At 41.3% G+C, this 25,061-nt stretch overlaps 1 protein-coding gene across 1 annotated transcript in view; it reads right to left on the reverse strand.

Moving 5' to 3' along the window:
* Positions 1 to 1,140: 1,140 nt before the first annotated feature.
* The window catches only part of SLC5A8 (solute carrier family 5 (sodium/monocarboxylate cotransporter), member 8), a 24,550-nt gene continuing 629 nt past the window's right edge, over positions 1,141 to 25,061 (reverse strand). Inside the window, exons 2-15 of the mRNA XM_010181981.1 lie at positions 23,219 to 23,284; positions 19,490 to 19,541; positions 17,845 to 17,912; positions 16,835 to 16,989; positions 15,314 to 15,454; positions 11,309 to 11,438; positions 9,931 to 10,019; positions 8,696 to 8,808; positions 7,311 to 7,378; positions 6,927 to 7,013; positions 5,891 to 6,084; positions 4,573 to 4,676; positions 2,785 to 2,870; positions 1,141 to 1,272 (exon numbers count right to left, since the gene is read on the reverse strand). Of these exons, the coding sequence (XP_010180283.1) occupies positions 1,141 to 1,272; positions 2,785 to 2,870; positions 4,573 to 4,676; positions 5,891 to 6,084; positions 6,927 to 7,013; positions 7,311 to 7,378; positions 8,696 to 8,808; positions 9,931 to 10,019; positions 11,309 to 11,438; positions 15,314 to 15,454; positions 16,835 to 16,989; positions 17,845 to 17,912; positions 19,490 to 19,541; positions 23,219 to 23,284 (1,485 nt within the window). The remainder of the gene's footprint in view (positions 1,273 to 2,784; positions 2,871 to 4,572; positions 4,677 to 5,890; positions 6,085 to 6,926; positions 7,014 to 7,310; positions 7,379 to 8,695; positions 8,809 to 9,930; positions 10,020 to 11,308; positions 11,439 to 15,313; positions 15,455 to 16,834; positions 16,990 to 17,844; positions 17,913 to 19,489; positions 19,542 to 23,218; positions 23,285 to 25,061) is intronic.

The raw sequence follows: 25,061 nt of genomic DNA on the forward strand, positions 1-25,061 counted from the left end.
ATCCCATGCCCTGCAGCCCTGGAGAAGCCTTCAGTAAATGACAGCCTCTGCAATCCCTTCCAATCCCAGGGGACTGCGCAGTGGACTCTGCCTGCCTGCAAAACACACGATGTGCTGTTGTGTGATCTGGACCAACCTTGAACATGAATCTTCAGTGGAAACAGGGACTGCATGAACACAAATGGCTACCTGAGGTTTCAGCTCTGAGCTCCACAGATAACAGCAGTAGCAACTACAGACGCAGCCCTCCCTCTTATCCAGTACAGCAGAAGGCCCTCTTCTGGTATTAACAGCTCTACCACACCATGTCCAGCCCAGTGTAAGAGCAGTCCTAGGCCAGCATGCTGGGAATGAAGTAGATTATGGTGGTTCTACTATATGGCATTGAATAAAAAGCCCAAATAGCTCATTTATTTCATGAGGGCCAGCTCTGTAAGGGCAAGACAGGGCAGAAGAGACAGGATGTGAAGGATAGGATATTACTGACTCTTGCCTCTACTATCACCAAAGACACTCTTGTGTCTTCCAGCAGTGAGCACAGATGAGGAGACGCTGGTAACACGAGAACAAATAGCTTAATAAAAACAAACATATATGACAAAAACAAAAGAAGCAAAATAAATACGTTCTCAGGATCAGTGCTACAAAGGAACCAGATGGCACTAAATACACCTCCTGCACTTAAAAAAGACTCACTGTTTCTTGCAATCTGATAAGGTACCACAGCCCTAATCTCTTCATACTTTCAATGCCTTGAAAGGAAAAAGAAAAAAATAAACCAGAAAAACAGCCATGTCTGGGGGAACAGTGCTCTTACCAAATAAAAAATTTACTCTGAGAGTGAACAGAGATTGAAAGCAGATATTTTCCAGGAGGCTGAAGAATATCAGGCAAATATTTCACATAGAAACATTGCCTTAGGCCCCATCACCAAGATCTAGAGTGTGAGAGAGAGTAAGCAAGTGCAAGAAAGACCTGATTTCTTTCCTCACTAATGTCAAGGTCGTGCAAGGGTGACAGTGCCATGAAGCTCAGCAGGCTCCTGCCCATGACCCCAGCAGGGCTGGTAACTGACCCAGCACAGGCATATCAATAGTGCTTGTGAACAAAACTGTCCATGTGGGCTGACATGGCCCCATGTCATATATGAAGGCCATTGACTTTGTTCTGATTGCTTGCAACATCCATTTCAATGTGGCTGAAAGCAGGGTTGTCAGTTCCTTCATCTGCCATGGTAAATGGTTTCCAGTTCAACACTTCCACTTTCTCTGGCTAAAAAACAAAAGACAAAAGCCATGCTGTGAAGTGGAAGAAACAGTCTTCATCTCTTTGGCCTGCATGCAGGCAGAGTCAGGCCTGACATACAGGGTGCCTGGCAGGACAACACGCATTGGTTGCTGACAGAGCACAAATAGTTACTCATTGCAGTAGCTGGTATTTTTCTAGGGGCATGGAAAGTTTATTATTGCATAAGGTACTAGTTGTGTAAAATGTACTTATCTCATAAAATGTTCTTGTCCTGCAAAGCGTCTAAAGTATTTTGGGGTGTGCAAAGTTCTAATTGCTGTTTTCATGTCTAGCAATCTGTCACCACCAGGTCTCTGAGCTACTGACTGCCAACCCTTGGTCCTTGCCCCATCTTAGACACGAAGAGCAGATTAACATGCAACATTGTTTTGACGTTCCATCTCCATTAAACTTAATGGGATGCTGAGCTCTTCATGTGCAGGAAATTGCTTGGTTCCGCGTGATTTTTTTTTCTCAACAACTTCCTGCATTATTTGTGGTGCCAACCACTTGTCCTCTAGCTCACAGCTGTATAGCCAGGCAGATACCTGTTTCTGACTCCAGGCAGAAAACACTATGGCTGTGGACAGTAGCTTCCATGTGGCTGCCTTGATTTGTTTGGGGTTGTGGTTTTTTTTTCCAAAAGGCTTCAGAGATTAAATTCCAAGATTGTGAAAATCGATGTTGACCCATTAAAGACAGTGAATGACAATAACTAGGTACATGGTCTTCAGTCCTGACATGGACAAATAGCATTACAGAGTATTGTAAAAAGCCCTTTCTCTCTCTGGTGTTCATATCCAGAAGCTGAAATACCTGAGATGATACTAAAAGGAGCTGTAACGGAGGAAAAACATTTTGCAAACCGGACCTTAAAGATATGATCACTGCCTGTACTGCAGCACTCAAAAAGCACTGAACAAAGCTGAGCTTGAATGATCAGCATCTTGATGATACTATTGATCTATAGTTTATTTTAAAAATGAAAAAATTCCCCTACATCCTATCTTCTAAGAGATGTTATTACTCAATAATGTCTCCCCTTTTCTTATATTTTAGGGAGGGAGCTAGGAAACAGATACACTGACTGGAAATGCTTTCTCTCAAACAGTAGCTGAAGTTGCAAAAAACTCCAGACTTCAGAGAATACATGCTTACAAAAGAAGCTTTGCTGAGTCCAAAGTGTGCCTTGGGCCAGCTTCCAAGAGACTAGCGAGCAAGTATTTTGGCAGAAACACGGAGAACAACTGTCCCTTGTCTCAGCTGCTGCTCTGTTGTTCACTGAAGTCAAGCTGTGGCCAAGCATATCTTCCCTGCCTATGGCAGCTGCTTTATTCCTACCCGCCTTGTTGCTCTGCTACTGTCTTAATGCAGCCAGTCATATCAGGCAGCATCAGGTGCCATTCATCTTGGTGGGAAAAAATAAGCCAGGGACTGTTTGCCTTTGTCCCCAGGAGGAAAGGCTGATTTAAATCAGAGATGCATAATTACACTTACTGTCTCAGATTTAGGCTGTGAGAAGTTGGACAGGAAATCTTCCTTGGTCAGAAGGAATTTATGATCTATGTTCTGCTTTAGTCCTCCTGCAAAATAGGCAGATTTCAGTCAGCCAGGTTTCCACATGCAAATGATATGTCAGAGGCCAGGTGAGCAGGACAAAGTCATGTAGCAAAAGCCATCAAGCAAATACATGCCTTAGGGATAATTTCTTTACATATATTTCATTATGTATACCTTGAACCCCTCAAAACATAAAAGGATCCCTCAAGATCTATTCAAAATGCCTTAGTCATTTCCTAGATCCTCCTCAGATTTCTTATTGTGCAAAAAAACAGAGACAATCATCAGATGGGATGAATTCCATACAGTGATATCTGGGACCATCCTGCCAGTTCAGGTGCTGCCCTGGAGCCTGAACCTCAGTCCTCTGTTTCCTGTCAGCAAGACTCTTTTCTCCAGAGCCACCAGCAATATTTACAGTGAGTTTTTTAAGGGCAGCCCCAAGGTAGGGCGTGAGAGTTAATGGGATGTTTGAGCATTTTTAAGGTATGGAAGATTAACTATTCTTATGTGGGAAAGAAAGGAGATACAGTGCTAGGAATGGGCTCTGATAGCTACCTGAGGCTTAAATGGGATCCTACACCACAAAATGCAGGATGATATTGTGATTGGGTTAATTCTTTAGGGTTTCTGCTTCTTGTGCTGAAGCGTTTTCTGGATTTACTGAGCTGCCCAGTATTTATGCTTTGTTTCATGGCCTGTGGATGACCTGATTCCAACCTGGTAAGAGGCAAAATTTGTCTACAAGCATCAGTCTAACAATGGGAAGAGCTTGTGATAGGAAGAAGGGGTGGAGGGGGAGGTAAATCCTCTAGAAACTCGAAAGAATATGAAAATTATAAAAGTGCAACTTGTGCTTATTACTTGCAAGGCACAGGGAAGGTAATGGGAGTAAGCTTGTCTGCTAGGCTTGGAGTTTAATAATCCTGGAGTAGCTGTAGCTTGGACCAATAGGTCTGAAATATCACAGCCTCAAGGCTGAGGGCTGTCATAGGAATCTGGCTGGGCACACTGGGGAAAGCTGTGAGAGCAGCTGCTTTTATGCTACTTCTGTCATGCATGAAGTGGGTGGCAGGTGCACTTTGCACCTTGCTTTGATGGAAAGCTTAGTGAGGCCATGGGCTGGAGCTGAAGTCCTTGCCCTTACCTGTGGGGTGCTGCTTTTTGCCCCTTGCACAGATAGTACAGAGAAACTGAGAAAGCAGCTCTCACAGCCATGCTCAGGGTCTGCAGCTCTTGGGTAAGTGCTTGGGGAATGTGGTGAAAAGCATGCACTGTACAGGTGCAGACAATAACCCTTGAGTGCTCTGAACTCACTCAAAGTAAAACTGCTTTTGTCCTCTAGAAGCATGGGTGCATCTCCTTGCTTGGAGTTGTTGCCATGTTCAGGGACAGCCCTTAAACCTCAGCCCCTGCTGGCATCTAATAAAACAGGAAAGACAGATGTCATATATAGATATGTGTATATATATATTGCCCCTCGGGTTAAAAAACTGCTGAAACTTCTTTCTCCTTAAAAATCTGAAGTAACCTTTGCCGTGATCAGAAACCAGGAGGGGGATGCAGAAGGGCTGAGGGGAGGAAATGAGGATTAGGATGGTAACCTTTACACAACATTTGCAATAGGGTCACCTACGGTTCCAGTGGCAATGACAGCTCCCTGTTTGGTCATCTTAGTTTGAAAGAGATCTAAGGCACATTAAATCACAGCTCTGGAACTAGTACCTGTTAGGAGGCTGATAATTATTCCCACAACTACTGTGATAAGTGTCCCGAGTGTGCTGAAGTAGAGATAGGACAAGGAGTACCAGCTGTCTGCCAGGGCAGGCCTGAAAAAGAGCAGAAAAAGTGTTAATCCCCACTTTCCTGTTCCAAACAACTTGAAAATGCTGTCTGTTTCCAGACAAACTATGAATACAGAGTTACTTCTGAACCTTGTACTATTGAACTACCTCCATGCGATAAAATGTGGATTGAAAATCTGTGTTAAAATTTGCAGGACAAGTTCCTTTGTAGGGGAGGAAACTGGTCGGTACAGTAAGGCAATGCCTGGGACAGAGCAAGTAAAACAGGACAGTCCTGTCTCTGCTAGGAATCTAGTGCAGAGATGAGCACTCCAGCTATCCAAATGAAGGGGTAACATCTTTAGGAAGGGGGACATTATTTAAAGGTGGACACACAAAAAACCCACCCCAAAGTAGGAAATCAGCCATGTGCAGCTCTAAACAGCCAAAAACAATAGGGCAACTGATGTGCCTCAGGTTACACCTCATTTTTTTCTCCTGAAAATGTGCTCTGTTGCAACAGTTTACCCACAGCCACGAGCAATGCTGGAGGCCTCCTGCAAGAGGTGGAGTATATGAAACTGGATGTTGGGCACCCATGTGCGTACCACGGTATCTGCTGATTACACGGTGCTCTAAGGTGAAAGGATTGGGAATCCCTAGGAATGCTTTTGTTCAGCTTCTTTTTGTTCCTGCTGTTCCCTATGTTGTATTTCATAACTGTTACACTTAATTGTGATTGTCCAAAGTAAGATATATGGTAATTGCAGAGAGGAGAAAATCCCTTCTATTTTGCCCATTATACAGAATATGCCCTCTTCTGAAACTCCTGACTAGAACTATTTCTGCACAGACAAGCTGTGGTAGGTGGAGCTTTTAAACTGGCAAATTGCCCTTTAAGTGCTACTGCTTTAATTCACGTGACGGGCTGCAGAAGTTAATCCAGTAACTCTAAATGTTAGGCTTTCTTTAACATCATGGTTCCCAGTAAGAACATAGCCAAGCTTTTAGACTCAAATACTGAACTGAAGCATTTCAGATCAATAAGAAGATTCATTTTGACTTCTGTTCCGGGATAATTCAGACAAATTTCACTCTGATGGGGCAGGGGGGGGAATCAAGCAAACTGCTTCATCTTAAACAGCCTGGTAGGTAAACTGGAGGTGGGGGGGAGTTATAGTAACCCAAATGCTAGGCAGATATTCATGTTGTTTTAAAACAAACACGTTTTGTTGATTGCACGTGATGAACTTGTATACCTGTCTACAGTTGGTGTGTTGAAGACTGTTGTTAATGGAATCGCTGTTGATGTCAAATTCCCTGAGGAGATATTACAGCCCGCAGTAGAGAGATATAGTGGCTTGGTCCTCTCTGGGAGTGGAGGATAAATCTGAGATCCGATTCCAACCCAAAGTGAAATAACAAAGCCACTGACAAGTCCCACAAATGCACCCTGCAAAACAGAAAACGAAACTTGGATTTACCTCTTTTTATTTTGTCACTATGTCTTTACAGCCAAAGCATAGCTTTGGGCTGTGTGGTATATGGGAAAATACTGCTTTATTTGAGGCCCTCCTTGGAAAAATACAGAAGAAATTTTTCCTTTCTCTCATGTGATCTGTTTTTGTGAAAGTCTTTTCTACTTCAGGCTGGGGTTTTTTTTGGCTGACACTTAGTGATTTTTTTTTGTAAGCATATATATAAAATTCTCAACTGCAAAGAGCTAAAGGTTAGTGACTAGTGAGCCTTACTAAATAGCAGTCCTGTCAGACCAACCCATGGACCACATTCCTAAAGTTTGTCAAATCCTTTTTTTGATGAAATAGTTTTTTCCTCTGGAAATAATTTCACAATACTGAAGCATGCCGAGAACACCCCAATTCAGTTTGTAAATGCTTGGGCCCCATTTTACCAGCCTGACCCTTTTTGGCTCAGACAGGCCAGGATCCTCTGAGTTTACTGGTTGTTCAGCTACATCTCAAGACACATTGTTCCTTGCCTCTAAAGCTGTGTTTTCCCAAAATTGTCACCAAAGTTTCATTTTTATTCAGATATTTTCTTTCCCTTTTGGTCATGTAAATCTCTTAATGGGATGGAAATTCAAGTTCCTATACAGCCCTGTTTATCAGTTCCTTGCGATAAAGAAGAAAGGCAGCAAGGGAAAATGTCCTCATGGGAAGTATCAAAGACCTCTCCCTTGCTGTCCAAAACAAAATTACTGGGGGTAAAGCAGAAAGGAGATGCCCAAAATCATAAATAAATTTTGGACCAACAGGGCTTTATAGTTCTACTTACAATTCCATTTGCAAAGGAGCAGAGGATTCCCAAGGCAAACAGTCCTAAAAGGGGGCCACCAACCATGCCAAAAATGCTGAGTGCTGCCTGAGGAAGGAAGAGAATCTGCTATCAGGTGCTGTGGAACAAAGTTAAAGCCTCTAACATGGCAAGAAGGGAAGATGCTGAGAAGGAAATTATGATTTCTTTAACTGGTGCATACTCAGTGGGCAGGACTTGATATAGTCCCATGGGTGCTTAGAGCAGAGGCTGAGCCATGGGCTGTTTGAGGCCAGTACCCAACAAAGAAAAAGATAAATTCATAATGGTATCCAGCAATTATTTTCTTACATAATTCATTCTGGGCCATTCAACATGGGCATGAAAAAGCAATCTGACACCTACCTGCAACAAGGCTCCCAGGACAGATGCCAGCGCAGCCATGGCAATGCAGACTCCGCCATAAAACAGGCCTGTGTGGGAAAGGCAGAACAATGTGTAAATCTGCCCAAGTTTTAAAATCACTAATGGAAAAGTTTCTGTCTAACCCAGCATGGCCCCTGACATCTCCAAACAAACCTGCTAGTATCTGAGTTTTTCTAAGAGAGCCTGAATTGCCCAAAAGGTCAGGTTTCTGTTTACAGTTAAAGGAGACAACAAAATCCTCTTCCTTCATATTACTAAAGATCAGTTAATAAATGGCAGCCACATGGATTAGCCATAATGGCAATACCACATGCATTGTTCATATTTCTCAGCTAATCTCCTGTGTCATAGCCCTTATTTTGAGGGAATGAATTTCTGCTTCTCAGTCTAAAGTCTTTGGAGCAAGAAAGTAAATGTTGGCAGATTACTGTGAGCTGGCATCATGACAAGAACATCCTGGGTCACCAGGACATAGTGTCTCTTCCCAGAACCCATACACTGGCTTATTGGTTTTTTCAACCTCCACTCCTGTTGAGTTTCACTGCACAAGCAATAGGTTAATCCCTCTGTTTACTGTGATATGTCAGGCAACTCACGGTAAGACCAACAACAATTTTGGCATATGCAATGTTTGCAGTAATGTTTACGAAACTGCTCTTGGGTGAAAACATTTAATACTTGTCATCTGCCACCAGTCTGCCATGCTCACTGATATGGGCTATGACACCACATTGGTACTGTGGTTTTTCTACGCTTACTACAAACACTGTCTTGGGCTACACCTGCAGCTGGTCACAGCACAACTAGCAGAGATGGCAATTGCACTGTAGAGATTTAAACCATCTGCTTAGCCTAGTTCTGACCCTTTTCTCTGAGCTACATTAAACAGAGGAGCTAAACTGAGGGGCTGAGAATATATCAGAGAATATGTGAAGTTTCTCATTCTCTGGAATGTTATTGGGACATAATGCCACTGCCTGCCTATCACTCAGTTCAAAAAGTCTGTTATAAAATTGTCTCCTATGTTTCTCATTTTTGACAGATGAAATAAAAATAACAGCTGTTTCAGTCTGAGACGTTTAGCATTGCAGGATTGCAAATCAATATTGAATATGAATGCAGTGCATCTTTCCTGCTTAAAGATCAAAGAAGATGGGTTCTTTTCTCCTCATGTTCACTTAAAATAGCTCGTCCCCATCCTATGTAAAATCTACGCAGCTGATCTCATCTTCCTCCAAGTATTGCACCAATGTAGTCCCACTGGTGTGAATGAAATAACTCCTGATTTACATTGCTATTAGTGAGTTCTGAATCAATCTCTCAATGTGTAAAGCAAAAGTGGAAAATATATTTTCCAGACATACTCATTCCCATGGAAATCCACGACAACTTCTTCTCAGAGAGGGATTTGAAGTACGGCCTGATGAGATCTTCAACAGTCACGGCAGCCAGGGCATTGATGCTGGAGGATACTGTACTACAGAAGGCAAGATTTGTACAATTTTTTTATTTTAGAAGCTGAAATCATAGATAACAGATGGGTTACTGGCAGAGAGAAACTGCCACTGTCTAGAATAGTGTCATAAAACTAATGTAACTGCTGAATTGGTTGGAATAATTTATTATTCCAGGTGATGCAGTTAATAGCTTACAAAACTTGTTTAAAATAATTGCTCTTAGTGAAGACAGGGGAAATCTTGATGAAAAGATCGGCCTGAAGAAGTCAATGAAAATATCTATTGCACATGGCTAAGCTGAAAACCCTACTGCTATACGTGATACCTTCACAAATTATCTACACAGTATATACCTGGGTAGCTAAAATTTCTACATACAGGTCACTGATTACTTTGAATGTCCTGGCTGCTCCCTCTATTTATGCAGCTACAAGTACTCAGAACAAAACAGCAATTATGCTGGTGTCACATTCTTAAGTTTCCTCATTTTTATCTGCTTACTATTGTTCTGAGCCTTCCTCAAGAGAGGTGATGTCTCCTAAAAGACGCTCCTTTGGAAAGCTGAGCAAAATGCTCCCTGCCATGGGATAGAAAGGGATTGATTTGTCTTCTTCAGTAAAAATACATAGTAATTGCTGTTTTCATGGAGTTCATTCAAGACAACTGGAAGTCCAGGAACTCTTTTATAAAGAAGATGCTAAAGATCAGGGATGAGGAAAGTGAGATGGCTTTAAAATTACACAGGTTTGAAACTGGAAAATTAAAGATGAGCAGTAGGAAATTCTCCAAAACTGTAGCTATTTTGTGTAACCATCCATTTATAATACTTAAAAATTCCTATAGCAGAGGAGCTTAAAAAGCACAGAGAGGAGGATTTGTTAGTGCCATACATCGCATGTGACTGGCTGTTTCCTCACGATGCTAGTAGGGAATTCCAAACAGCTTTGACTCCTAGGACCTCAGAGCACCACTGTCAGAAACTATGGATTTTTAAGCTGCATCATCAAAGGTCTTATAGTGCTTTTTTTAAAGAACAAAAATTAACTAGACGGAGAAATGAAATACAAAAGTTTTAGTATAAATGCAACTTTAGTTCTAAAACAGAAGAAAAAAAGACAGTAGGTTCCAAATTATTAGATTACCTTAATGTCCCGCTGTAGGCACTAGCCACAAAAAGCCCTGGCACTCCTGGAAAATCATGGAGAATATCCAGCACTAGGTATGGCATTAGCTGAAAAATTCAGAGAGTAAGAAATACTATTATCTTCCCCTAGTTTTTCTTTTTGTCACTGTATTATTTTTGCTATAGCCTCCTCACTGGCATTCTGCCCAGCTGTTCTAATTTTGTATGTCCACCTTGGACTATTTATTCATTTTCTACAAAGAAAACCAATTCTAAAACATCCACTCGAGATACAGCAAAGTTTGTTTAGACCACCTAGCAGAGATGAGCTTATAGCCATGCTGTTAGGCTTGGTTTCCAGTGACAATAGCATAGGAAGTTAGCGCTGGGCAGCAGGTAATCTGTATTTACATCACTCTGTTGGCCTTGGGAGCCACAGTAGATGCTTATGTCTGCTGTTAACTCCACAAAAACGTTTTTAGATACAGTCAATAACCTCAGGGTATCTGAGAACAATTTCCTTATTGAAGAACCGTGTGTCATCCGTTGACCTTTGCAAGATCTGAGTGCTGGGAAGAGACATGGGTTTTAAGATTTTTCTTCCTGGAATAATTTTTTTCACGGACAAGTTTGCTGTCTTAGTATCTTGCTTGCAGTTCCTACCAAAAGAATTTGACTGACAGGAACAGCTTAATTTCCTTCAGGTTTCCACCTTGGCTTTCCATATCTCATTTTGTTCTACCCAGAAAGACCAGGTGGTCCTGCCTCAGGTACTCCCTTATTTGAGCTCTTCTGGATTTCCAGTTATTGTCCATGGAGCATTATCCAGAGCCTATGATTATCCCAGGCATAAACATTAAAAAAAATAAAACACTTGTATGATTTTCTTGAGCCCTATGTCAGTCTATGGGCTCCCAGAGCTCTTGTTTGTCAGGTATATCTGCTGCTCGGGGCCTGTTTAGGGAGAGGCTGCCACAAGGTGATTCTTCGCAGCACAGTACAACACAATTTGATCGCCCAGCTCTCCACCAAAGGAGGGAAGGATGCACCATCACTAGCAAAGAACTGCCTGCTGGTAGACTTCTTCCAGGTGTATGCTTTGAGCATGCTTCGAATCTGAAAAGGCTTTCACCTCCCTTGGGGCAGAACAATTTAGGCAGGTTGATATAAAGCAGCTTGCTGAAGCCTGCAGTCACTCACACAGGCACAGAGCACCAGTCTGCAGCTTTCTTCAGGGTATTCCCTCCCACCATGGCCTCAGCTTTACAGACCTGATACAGGATTCAGAAATGTAATTATTCCAAACCCCCTGGCTCTTGAGCCCCACCTGTCTGGTTATTATGGCTGCAGAAGAGTGATGCCCCCTCACCACCTTCCCCTGAAACATGGGGCCTTACCTGGTCAAATGCTGTCACCTGCTTTGCCATCCATGGGTCACAGTCCTTGTAGATGGAGTAGAGAGCCAGGCCGCAGAGTGTTGCACAGGCCAGTATCGCCCAGAGGCCCACCAGGTTGATGTAGAGTGACCTGCACCAACACGCAGGGAAAGACCGTGTTAGAGCTCAATGTACCAAAAGACACCACTGGGGCTAAGATTTCACCCAGTGTGAGGTCCCATTTTTAAATACATGAATTACACTTCTGGTTTTGATGGTATGGTCTGAGAGCCCATCCCCTGACAAAGTCTGCTCAGTGGATGACAGGAGCAATATGGCAATCCCCATGTTTCATCATGTGCGTGAGTTTTACATTGCAGGCAGCTGGCAAGAAGATGTTCTTCCCCCACACCCCTTGGTAAAGACAAACCCCGGACAGATTTGTAAGGCAGAGTGGGGTGCCCCAGATCAAGGTGTGGGGTACCTTTTAGTCAGCACCAGCACTCCTTTGCTTCTGGAGCTGCAGTGCCCCACTTAGTGCTAGAGTTGCCCTTGTAAAGCAACAAATCCCCTATTTCCTCCCAGGACAGTCTCCGTGGGAGGCAGCAATGAAGCACTGGGATCAGTAGCTCCCACCTACAGCTGCCACTTCCAGAGATCAGAGGGTTGTGAACCTCAGAGCTTCTCCTTTAGTAACTAAATAACTTGGAGCCCAGTACGGTCCAGTAACACCATCAACTTTCCATGTCCTGATGGGAGCTTCAACTAATGTTGAGAGCAGAAATGCATTTCATTAGGCATTAACACTACTTTTGCCACACACAACAGGCAGCCTTTACTGGCAGTGAAAATCAAATTGTTCTCTTCCTATCAGGGTTTTTCCCCTCCATCTAATTATCTGATCTTCTCGACTGTTTCTCAGCTCTTGATGACTTCTGGGTTACAAAGTTCTCAGCTAGAGTGGTCAGTTCAAGCAAACACACCCACTGGGAGCTTAGCCTTGAAAAACAGCGTTCCTTTCCAGTTGTTGCCTCCCAATTATCTGTGTACCATCCGCCAATAGTGATTTAACTGCCTGGCAGATCACATACCCTGGACCTGTGCCAACTGTTAAATCTCTGCTGGGAGGACCTTTTATTTCTGTGCAAATATATCCATGCTTGCAATGCTTCAGGAGGCCTTTTAGTACTTTCAGTTCCCAAGAAGGTAAGGGGCACCAGCCTTTGGACTGCCCTAGAGGACCATCAGGATGAAAGAAGAAGTAAACCTAACTTTACAGGTCTTGTTAGGCATTGAAACGGAAATTTTCAGAAAGACATAACGCAGCTTAACTATTTGAACTATCAGTTTTATGCCATAAAAAAATTATTGGCAAGCACAATGTAAACTCTTAAAAAGAACCTATATAAATAAAACTTGATTTACACATAGTAGAGGAAACTCTGCATTTATGCATTGTATTTGGGATTAGAGGTGGTCTAAACACAGAAATGGCAGCACTTTAAATTTATCTCTAGACTAATTTAGATGAAGTAGTCCTTTTACAAATGCTTACATAGTGATTGGATGTCTTGCATCCATTTAGCTCACGCTATTCCTGCATTGGCATAATCTACCCTGCCATAAGCTTGATTTAGCACAAAATTCTACCAATGAGTTAAAACAACCCAAATCTTTCGAACAGTTGTAATAGCAGTGTTAGCCTATAGCCTTCAGTAAAGATTAGGAAGTCAAGAGAAACACACAGAAGCAACAGAAATTGTTTGTCTGAACCCGACAACTCTTGTTTTTAAACTGTGTCAGTGACTGACTCAAAATAAAGGTATTTTTTTTCTTCTGATTTACATCCCAGCTCGTGGTACACCCTATGACTAACCACTGGAGTATAATTGTAATACTATTAGAAGGGGGGTGTTCCTATTAATTCTCAGTGAGTAACATGGGGTGGAGTTTGGGTGAAGTGACTCCACAAGGCTTATTCTCAGTTGTTTGTTTCAGGCTGGCTCTAAGATTTTAGCACTGAAACATGCCAGATGATGACCTTGAAAGGAAAGTAGAGAAAAATGTATTAGTAGCCCATATTTTTTGAAAGTGTAGCTCTCCTGCTCTGAGTGCCTGTTATCATTCATATATGACAGCATGTGCTCCTACACCTACTGGTGTGTTTCTTGAAAAGACTGAAATCCTTTCCCAAAGCCTGAGAAAATTCCTACTCTTGAGCCACTGTTAAAGGTCTTCCCAAAACCTACAACTCGGGATCTGTGAAAGAATTATTTTCTCAGCTCTGATTTATCATTGTGCTTATAAAGCCTTACAGTTAATGCCACAGGGGTACAAAACTCTATTACTTTGACCTGATAACATTTGACACCTCTACATACAGATTTTAATAGCAATTAAAATTAATGGCAATAATAGGTGCAGGCCACCAATGTGACTTGCCAGATGTATCTAATTACATTTGCAAATGAACTAGATAGTCACCACAGAACGGCAGTGTTTATAGTTGTGAGAAGCTGCAACCATTATACCAAATTATTTCTCCACGTGGGGGAAACTTCCTGCACAAGCAAGGCACAAGCAAGATGTCATGGAGTCCAACCACCCGTGCCAGCAGATGAGGACTCCACTGAGTAAGGCTGTGCCACCACTAGTATGGTATGAGCTATAAATGCCATCCAAACCATTTCACAACCAGATAACCTCCAGCTCTGGTCAAAGCTGCTGCAACAGCTCAGAAAATCTGCTGAGAAGCCGCTATGGTGCCAGATTCCCCTTGGCCACACTCTGCTTCTGGGACGCCCTGGAGGTGTCCCTCCTTACAAAGGAGGTAGGGAGGGTGCGAGGAGCACAAGCCCTAAGTGGAGCAGGTGCTCAAGAAGAACAGTCTCACTGGCACACAATTCTGGCACACAGTTCTGGCACACATATCTGGCACGATATATGTGGCTGTTTTCCTATATGCAACTATGCCAGGCAGCATCACAGATGTGGGATGCACCTCTTGCCTCTGCAGTGCCAAGAGCCTGGAAGCCAGCCACGTGCTGGAGATTTAGGAGAAACCACGTGGTGCGTTGGAGATGTGGCACTGTACAGTGGAGATGTGGATGATGATGAGCATCAGCTCATACCTGTCTGCAGCATAAATGACTGACAAATAGATTTTTTCATTATTGCCATAACCAAAATATTTTGTGGGTATTCTGCTGACTTTATGAAGTGAGAACTTCACAAAACTCCTTCTCTGTATGTCACCATATTGTAGAATTCCTAGGGACTATAGTTATGAGGTGCATTTATGTATTTCTCCTATAAATAGACTTTATGAGGTCGCTAATAATTCTTAAATCTTGAGTTATGAACTAGTAAAGATAAACTAAAGATTACTAAAGATACTAAAGATAAAGGTAAGATAATGGAGTTAAATATAATCCATTCTAGAGTAAAGGCTGATCAGAAATGTTTAAACTCAAGGAAAACAGAACTCTGCTAGTTTCCATAGTGAATTCCTGAAGAAAAATTCATGATTATTAGGAAAAAAATATATGATTCCTTAGCAATTTTATCACTGAATAAAACATTTATGCACTTTTCTCATGCATACACTCATCGGTATAGAAAAATCTGTTAGTCTTCACTTACGCAAAATTCCCACACAGTGTTTTCAGTTTAGTAGAGTAGCAATTCAGGATGCTATCTTGATATGGTTTCAGCGTAAGTACTATAAAATTTGGTCTTTAGGTTGCATATAAACTTAATGCAGCTATTTTTATGCAAGAATATTGGCACAGTGCAATATTCTAGCACAAAGTTCAATGTTACAGCAATTATGTGTAATTCAAATACCAGTATTTATTGTGCTGATTTGTCTTCTACCTGGTTCACAAAACAGAAAGCAGAAGTTGTTACCCTTTTCAAATGGGTTTTATATAGGCAAAAACAATTCCTTTTTTAAAAAATAATCTCCCTTATAAAGAACAGCCGGTGCTAAATGTAGACATTGAAAGTTACTGTAGGCAGACTCACATCTTTGCGTGGAACCTGCTTTTGCATGCAATGTATCTCTGTACTTGAGACTGGTTGACCCCATATATGCCAGTCCATGTGAAGGTCCCACCGATAACAATTGTCCAGAAGGTGTGCCTTAGCAAAGGATTGGGATCAAAGCTACAAGGAAAGGGAAAAGAGAAAACAAATTCAGAGCATGAAAATCTTATTACGAGTAGGAGAAAAAAAAAAATCCCTCACACTTGTTCTAACACAAACTCTCTTAATTTGGCCAAATTTTGAACATTCAGATATGTGAAATCTGAACTCACAGAAAGAAAATTTGAAACTCAGAGCTGAAATCTTCATCTAATGCAACACACTGATCTGTCCAAAGATTATGTTTAACTCATCTATTTCCCTATGAAGTATAGTTTTATATAAAGCTGTATGATGCCCATGAGTGTTGTGATAAAATGATGCTCCAGTAAAAATTCTTCTATGCCTGCTTATCTAGAGGGACAGTATCTGACATCAGTATAAAGGTGTGTTTGCATGCCCAGCCTCTGTGAACAGACCTTCTGCAAAAAATTTTGTGGATTTAGCTCTACGTGAATAACAGATTTTGAATGGCCATAAATATATTTTTTAAATCACACTTTAATATAGCCATACAATATGCTTATCTTTGTGCACAACGTAATATTATTTCACCTATTACATGCCTTTATTCCTTTCCTTTTCCCATCTGTGAACTCTATGACTGTGGGAAGAAGCAATGCAGTACAACCACTGCAAATCATCCAAACAGATTGAAAAAATGACTGTTCAGGAGAAGAAAAACCAAAATATCCAGGGATGAATTATTTACTGAAGAACTTGGTGAAGAATCTTACAGACAACCTGATGAGTATTGTGAACTGATAGATAAAAGGACAAAAGGTAATACTTGTCACACTAAACTTTCACTAATAGCAGTGAGTGAAGATTCTCAGCAAAAGTACAGTAACTCAATAACTTTTTTTCAACGTAAAGTGGTTTTTGGTTCAATACTGTCAGAATGAATATTTTTGACCTTGCAAAATTATATTTTTAGGCTATGATTACTTACAGTAATGGAGGGTAAAATACTATTAAAACTACTTTTAATTTTTCTTCCAGGGAAAAGAAAAACAGTTCCCTTTTTCAGACTAGACAAAACCTGTTATTTTCCCGGTTGTTTTGGTGAGTATCTGAAATGCCAAATCACCTGTTTGCAAATTATAAATATAAATACAATTATTCTCTCCTATTCAGCATTCACTTTCAATGGAATCCAAAATGTATCCTTAAAGCATTTACTCGACAAAGTGAAAAGGTTTTGCTCTTTACAGGACTGTGCATAGTGTAAAATCTAAAAAATATCCCTCAAACTAGGTAAGCTTGTTTAAAAATATATTTAAAAACTGAGTCACAACTCCTCCCCTCCTCCTCCTTCAGTAGCAATGTAATTTCACAGTTAGTCACATGGGCTCTATTTGTGGGAATAAAGAGGTACATCATCTGCAAGTACAAACTCACTCCCAGAAGTTTAATCTTCCTCCATAGTAGGAATCATTTACAATGCGTCCAATCCCCTCCTGAACCACCACAGCTCGAATAATCACAGAGGAAAATCCAGCGACCATGATTCCAACCTGGAAAACGTCTGTCCACACCACTGCCTTCAGACCGCCCTGCGTGAGGAACAGCATGCATCAAGCACAACAGGGCAGCAGTATTCCTGCTTTACACTCACATTTAACTAAGGGAAACATTACTATGTGGATTATGCATAATAAAGTAATTACATCTTCCTTAATAGAAATCATTCTGCATAGGGTTGTTTAGGTATTGCATCCTGAAGCCTATTAAGGACATGCTGGTCCTATTTTGAAGTGCGCTAGAATTTACTTTGGTGATAAACATCATTTAATACAGTATTTCTTTCATCAAAAAACCTGATTCAGAAGTTTGTATGGAAGATAAATGGGCAGACAATGCTTATCTTACAGTATTTATAACTACAGAAGCTATTCATATGAATAAAAATAAAAAATATTTAATCTAACATACACAAATAAATTTATGTCACTGATGTTCCATTTAATAATTTCTGGACACTTGATGAATTAACACTAATCTAAAAACCAATCTGTTCATGTGGCACTTGCTATTTTCAGTGGCTCCATTCAACGACAGACAGGATTATTATAGTTGGAGTAAGCAGGTGCTTGACAAATTAAACAGCTAAACCCTACTAGACTAGGAGAAAAATCACAGGAGGATTTTTAGGAAGGGAAATCTATCTTTCTGCTGTTCTTTTAGCAACAACAGATCTTTGAAATTATCAAAACAAAGTTTGGGTCACATCGTGACTACCTTTTCATCCAGAGGTGTCCCTGGGTGAATATGGCCCTGTGGCTACAGCTATGCTGTGAAATATACTCCCGTAGAATAATTAAGTTATTAGGTTACTTTCCAATAAATTCCATATTTGATGGGAATGGCGAAAGGAACAGAGATTTTTCTGAGCTGAAGGGCCCACGTACCAGTGTGCAGTAGAAAGTGCAGACCACGCCAGTTGCCACCACTGCACCCCACAAGTTGAAGCCAGTGACTGAAAAAGAGGGAAATGGCACCAGTGTGAATAAGGTATTGGGGACAAAAAAAAAAAAAAGAAGAAAAGAAAAAAAAGAAAAAAAAAATGAGGTCACCTTTTCACCCCAATCTGGTTGCTGAAAAAAACAATAGAAACAAGTTAAATGCAAAAATAGGAGATGATGAAAAATTGCAATGGAAGATTTCTGTGTCTAAACCAGGGGATTCGCCCTGACCAGTTCTAAAAATGAAACAGTTGTTAAAGACATTGGAAACTGCTACACAGTTAGATATATTTCAGGATCTAAGAGGCTATTTATCTTCAGTGTGAATGCTGTCACTCAACACATCCAATATGCCAATATTGTAGGCCCCAACTCAGAAGGTTTTCAAGTTTATGTCCTTTCTTTGAAGCGCCTGGGTAGTCCCAAGGAGTCCTTAGGCAGGGATTTAAGCAGGTAAACAGCACAGAGATGCTCCACGGAAGCAAGGTGGTCCAAGCATGGTCTGGAAGAAATGTGTCAGACTGAAAGCCTCTTTCTTTTATTCTTCTGTCCTTTAGGGAAACATCATAGGGTGTCTATACCAGACAGAACTGTGCTGTGGTTGGCACACAGGCTGTCACTGCCCTGGCTTGGCACAGTCCCTTACGGCAAGGTAGGGCACTGTGGGACACCCCAACAGACAGCTCAGGCTAATGAGAAACACTGCAACAAAATTAATAATTTCTTCTAGTTCTGAGCCAGCTAGGTCATAGTTTGGTTTAGTGTGCATTTGTAGGGCAAATATAAACATCAAGGACAAAAAACTTGTGGCATTTATACACCAGAGGAGACCAATGCAGTGTTGGGTTTTTTCTTCCTTTTTGATCAATGAAGCCAAAAAACTCCAACAAACAGAACAAGTGTGATTTTTCATTCTAGCCAAAATGATTCATTTTTTATTTGCATTTTATTATTGCCTTTTCTTGCCAAGCAGACAAATCAATTGTGTCAGATTAAAGGTTCATTTTTCCCCTTTAAAAAATAAATGTGGTTCATTAACAAAGCAAAGAGTCATTTTGAAGAAGAAAATGGAAATATTTAATTGTGTAAATATCACAACAAAGATCGTAAGTTACAGATCTCTCTGCTGTTGATCTTTTTTTCCGGGCAAAATGATAGGCTGAGGTAAACAGTTCCAGGCAGCCCAAAACCATATTTATAGAATTTTTGCCTAGGTCTCCTCTTAAAGAAGAGCACTTAACCAGAGGAATTAAATGTGTGTTTAGTCTTTCTGTCACCTTCAGAATTTACTTGAATCTTCTTAACTTTTCTGAATGTAGCTATGACTTTAGGATATTGCATGAGAGGCAGAGTAAATGAGAGCAGATTTTTCCCTTGAGCCTCTTCTATCACTCCTTACAGGAACAAGGATTACAACTGGGAGGCCTTCTATCAGATTTCCCATTAGGGTCAACAGAAAACTTAGAAGACTTCACAGTCAGTCTTAAAGCTATATCTTTAGGTGTGCATTACCAAAAAAAAAAAAGCATACCAGTACTATATGCAGGAAAAATAATAACATAGAAGAACAGTTGCAGTATACTCATCTTACCTTGATTTAGTGCTAAAGCTGGAGCATAAATGACAATACCAGTGTATAACGTCTAGAAGGGAAAATAAAGATATAAAATCAAAAAAAATGTAAATTCCTGGTAAAGGTGATACCTTTCTGAGATGGTTTCTCTTCAGGCACTTTGCAGTCTTTATTTCCTAAATTCATTACAGTTGAAAAATAATTCCAATTCTTAGAAAATGAATGTCTGAGGCTTAACCAGCAGTGCAGTCTCACAGCCAAGTGTTCTTAAAACAAATACCTCTTGAATACCAAATCCCTCCTCAACTTTTCTTGGCTTTTATAATTAACTTGTTTTATTGCTTTAAAACTGCAGTCCTATGGCAGTAACAAGAGCAAAAGGAAGTTGATGAAGTTTATACATGTTTTGGCAAGACATCTATCACAATTCGTTTTCTCAGTCTTGGGATCAATATGCCTCTCAGTATGCAACTCTAATGCACATGAGCAGGAACAAAAAAATACAGCATTAGTTAGTCATTATGGATAGCATTATAAGGGATTTCACTCCAGTAAGATGAAGCCATGCATGACTATCAGCAGATGTGTATTTTCACCCAATACAGTAGAGATATAGACAAATGAAGGAGCTTCTCCATTCACTTTTGAGGGCACAATGGGATTCATACATCGATATCCTCTACAATTTCTTTGTATATATCTTTTAATTCCATTTGCCTTTTTACCGTAGTTATTATTGCCTTGTACTACTAGGACAAGTTCAATTGTGGCATGGTTCATGGGAATACAGCCTGCAAACAACTTCTGTGAAGGTCAGTGGTCTTGATTCAAAGGATCAAATCACAGTCAGGTCCTCAACTGACCTGCATCAGCTTTCTGTAACTGAAATCTTCTGACTCCCTGATTTACAGGGGTTGTACTTGGGCATGGAAAAGCAGAAGAATCAGACATCATCTGGCACGCAACAAGCCTGTGCCCTTCTTGCAAGTGTGGAGTCACCTCAGGCATAGGTGGTAAACCAGGGTGGGATGGCTAACTCATGGACCACTCACTGTGGCTTTTGAGCAGGTCAAATAAAGTCCCCATGGTGGAGCTCTGCCACATGGTCAGAGAGCCAAGAGGTACCTGGAGTGTGCAGTAATCCAGGTGTGGGAGGAAATTAGTATGGAGGGGATGCTTCACCCAGCATGACCATATTACCCTGGCCCCTTGCTGCACACCTGTTACAAGCACAAAACAGAAAGGATGGTAAGGACATCAGGGAAATAGTCATTCCTACCTGTGTTCTAGTCCCCACCTGTGTGTGGGCATGTTTGTTTCAATCAGTGCCATGAGTCCTCTCTAGGTTTTCATATATAGCTTGTATGCCAAGAAAACTGCGTCTTGACCAGTTATGGGGGAATGTCTCCTCAGAACTAGATGCATCACTTGACAGCCAACTGCTGATATTTGTCAAACTCAGCCAAAGTTTGACTTGCTCTCCATACAGTGAATGACAGCGTGGGCTGTTGGATCTTTCAGTTTAAAACTGTTGCCCCCTGTACTGTAAATATTGGTCTTGGTAAAGTGTCTCTCTCCATCTTTATCATAAGCTCCCTTTATATATTGAGAGGCTGCTATAAGGTCTCCCCACTGCCTTTTCCAGGCTGAACAACCCCAGCTCTCTCAGCCTTTCTTCATAGGAGAGGTCCTCCAACCCTCTGATAGTTTTTGTGACCCTTCTCTGGACCTACTCCAACAGGTCCATGTCCTTCTTGTTCTAGGGACCTGAGAGCTGGATGCAGTACTGCAGGTGGGGTCTCACCAGAGTGGAGTAGAAGGGGAGATTGACCTCCCTCAACCTGCTGGCCATGGTTCTTTTTTATGCAGCCCACTATAGCACTTGCTTTCTTGGCTGAAAGCACACATTACTGGCTTGTGTCCAATTTTTCATCCACCAATATCCCCATGTCATTCCTTGCAGGGCCGCTCTCAACCAGTTTATCCCCCAGTCTGTACTGATATTGGGGACTGCCCTGACCCAGGTGCAGGACCTTGCAGTTGGCCTTGTCAAACTTCATGACATTCACATTGGCCCACTTCTCAAGCCTGTAAAAGTTTCTCTTGATGGCATCCCTTCCCTGTAGCAAATCAGCTGCATCACTCAGGTTGGTGTCATCCGCAAACTTGCTGAGGGTGCACTCAATCCCACTATCTATGTCATTAATGAAGATATTAAATAATATTGGTCCCACTACAGACCCTGAAAGGACACCACTCATTACTGATTTCCATTAGGACATTTAACTGTTGTTCAGCTCTTTGGATGCAACCATCCAGTCAATTCATTATACATCTAATAATCCATAAATTAAACCCGTATCTCTCTAATCCTGCGAATTCAGGGATTCAGCATGAGAAAGTAGCTTTCTCATATGCAGCAAACAAATGCCAGAAACTTTGAACTGTCAGAAATTAAATTTTTCACAGGTATGAACACATTTTTGTGTAATTCAAAACAGGACTGATGATAGAATCTTTCCACTTCTTCAGTAGTACTTCAGGTTGTATTACTACATATCCCTTTTTTTTTCTTTTAAACACACCAATATTCACAGAACAGTTAAAATTTCACCATTAAAATCTTGTGGGGTTTCCTTTCCTCACTATTCTATTCAGTTTTTCAGGTTAAGTTAGTCCTTGTCACAGAAAGATACCTATAGATCTTAGTTAATTTCCTTCGGCATATATTTAGGCCATAGAGAATTATTTTTCAAATCTTTCCAAGCAAAGATTATACTTAGCTTGTTCCAACTTATGCACCTGTGATGTCTTCATATTTATCAGTGTCAGGATTCATGCATGCTAGCACTCCACTTTTTTCCTAAGGGTTTGTGTACATATAAATGCCAACTAAGCAGGACTGTTCAAATAAGTAATTAGCACTGCATTGACCACCATCTAATTGGTGCAAGTGTGATTGCCCTGTAACTCCTGGAGTGTGTTAAAAATACAAAAATGGGGAAAAAGCAACCGTCTAACTTAAAAAGCTTTACGATTGTATATTAATTCTTGCTTTGAATTCCCTAAAAAGTCTGCTTTAAAATTCTGAAAAGAACACATTTTTGTTGCTGGTGCATTTGGCACTAAAAGCTGTGGTCTGACTCGCCAAATGGGCTGGATAGAGCAAACTGCACCAACAATAACTGCAGGGACTGCTTTAGTTTAACATTCTCCAAGGCAGTCATTTTCTACTTCTCAGTTTGCAGACACCACCAGTAGCGGAGGTACAAACCCTTGTGCAGCAAATGACAGCTCCTGACAGCTTGTTTAGTCACCTTTTACAGAGCCTTGAGAATGAGTCAGACTCCCAGAATCCACAGACCACTGGATGCAAAGTGCCGCTGTAGATAATTGGGACATGTTTACATTTTGAACCCATTGTGGGTTTCTCAAGCAGACAGGCAAACGACTGCTCTTCACACCACTACCCTGCAGTGAAGGGTCGCTCATCTCTTGGCATGGTGCTGATGCTGAGTGACTGCTCCAAGTGCTCAACAATGCACACAGAGACCAAAGGGGCAGGTAGCCCAGCATCCGCTCCCCACCTCATCGCTTTGGAGCAGAAAGAGCTTTGTTTCTCCCACTCCCGGCCACCCCATACACTGCGGTAACCTCATCAGCCACTCAGAGAAAACAGCCAGTTATACTAAGCTGAAGAATCCTGGTGACTACGAGGACCACAGAACAGCTTTGAGGTTTACTTGCCGTTTGTATAATGAAGAGGATCGTTCCACAGAGGCGCAGGTATTTATTAAATCGGAGCTCTAAATACTGCAAAAGAGAAGAAAAACCAAGTGTTTATATTGAAACTTGGCATTATTGATAGGACTAGAGTGAAGTGATGAGCAATATAGAAAGGGCATAGTGACATTTTTAATTTTCATGAATGGCCAAAACTCTTAAGAGTCACCTTGACTGATATCTCTTTCAACTTGATTTGATATTTCTCTACAGACCTCACCACCAGTTAACAACACAGTAGCAAGTGACGTAGACATAAGCTAGTCAGGGTATGACAGCGTCTACGGAATGGAAACTGCTGCTACCCAGCTCTCTGAAGGCACTCAATAGGCAAGGAGCTGCGCACTGTGACTTGGCAATGACCAGCACGTATTAACACAGAATCATTGAATACCCTGAGTTGGAAGAGATCCACAAGGATCATCAACTCCAACTCTTGACTCCACATGGGGTAACCTAAAAGTTCCCAATGACGTACCAGCAAACAATAGAACCTGCTTGCATTGTGAAATCAGAGGGAAAAAAGAAAACATTACATCTACTCGTAAGCCTTAGTTGATTTGTAAACTCTGGCATTATGTGTGTCCATCTGAACTTCCACGAGAGAGGGCAGAAGGTTTTCAGTGGTCAGCAGCTTCCTCCCATGGTAACCTCACCTTCTGCACTGCCCAAAGCAGCTCACCGTCTTCTACTGGTAAGTGGAAATTCAGCCTTTTGCAAAACAGGAATTCTCACTTTTCTGTCTATCCTGGGACAGTACAACCCCTGAATAAGTTTGTCATGCTGTAGGACAGATTCCTTCCCACCATCTCTCCTAACAGCCCTCTAGGGTGTGGGGTTGTACAAAAGGGATCACCTTTTCCTGCTAATCTGTTTCATCACCATAGAAAACACTGAAGTATCTCAAAGTGCATTGAGCACTTAAAACTTCATCTGTGAGCATGCCCACGCAAGGAAACAGTGCTGAACCCCTGGACAGACACAAAAAGTTGTTTAAGCTCTGCACTCTGTCAAGATTATCAGTGAGTTTTCAGTCATAATTAGAAGTCTTTATTTAAGAGTCCTATTTTAAGCATCATCATAACTAACAGTCCAAAGATTAGTAGTTCAAAACACACTAGAAATTACCAGAGATTTCTGTTGGTGAATTCTTATCTAAATGTACCAACAGAAACCTTGTTTTCAGCCTCCAGTGCTGCAATGCCTCTGTTCAGTGTAATAAAATGCAAAAGACCAAAGTAGCTGGCCAAGGACTTTCACCTGCACTGATGTCCCTTTCCCAATGTTCTCTGTGAAAAAAGCAATTCACCTCCAAATCTGCAGCTAGGTACTATCTCCATGCAGGAAGATAAACAGGCTGCACCGACCTTCTAAATCAGAAGAAAGTCCTGACCAGATGCTTCCTTATGCCAAAATAGTCTCTGCGCTGCTAGCTATAGCTTTAACTTAAATGCTGAGCTGAAGACCAGCTCAGTCTTATTTTGGTGGAAGTAAGAAAACTCTTGCAGACACAGAGACTTGCTGACCTCCCTGTATACGCATAATGAAGAATATATTCACCAGTGTGAACAGCCTGAGGTGGAAAGGGTATCTCCCCCGAATCTCTAAGAACAGCACAAATATACACTATTCCAGAGAGGAACTTTTGTGGCAGCACCTGAGCCTAGAAACCTATCTGGAAGGAGCATGATTTAAGAACTCTGGTTCCTGTCTTAGGTGCTCTTGCGCTCTGCTTTTGGGATATTAATTACATATCATTAACCACATGTCACTATCCAAGCTGCATGAGGATTAATTCACCTGCTGA

This window comes from Mesitornis unicolor, unplaced genomic scaffold, assembly GCF_000695765.1.
Source record: "Mesitornis unicolor isolate BGI_N332 unplaced genomic scaffold, ASM69576v1 scaffold30343, whole genome shotgun sequence".
NCBI classification, from domain to species: domain Eukaryota; kingdom Metazoa; phylum Chordata; class Aves; order Mesitornithiformes; family Mesitornithidae; genus Mesitornis; species Mesitornis unicolor.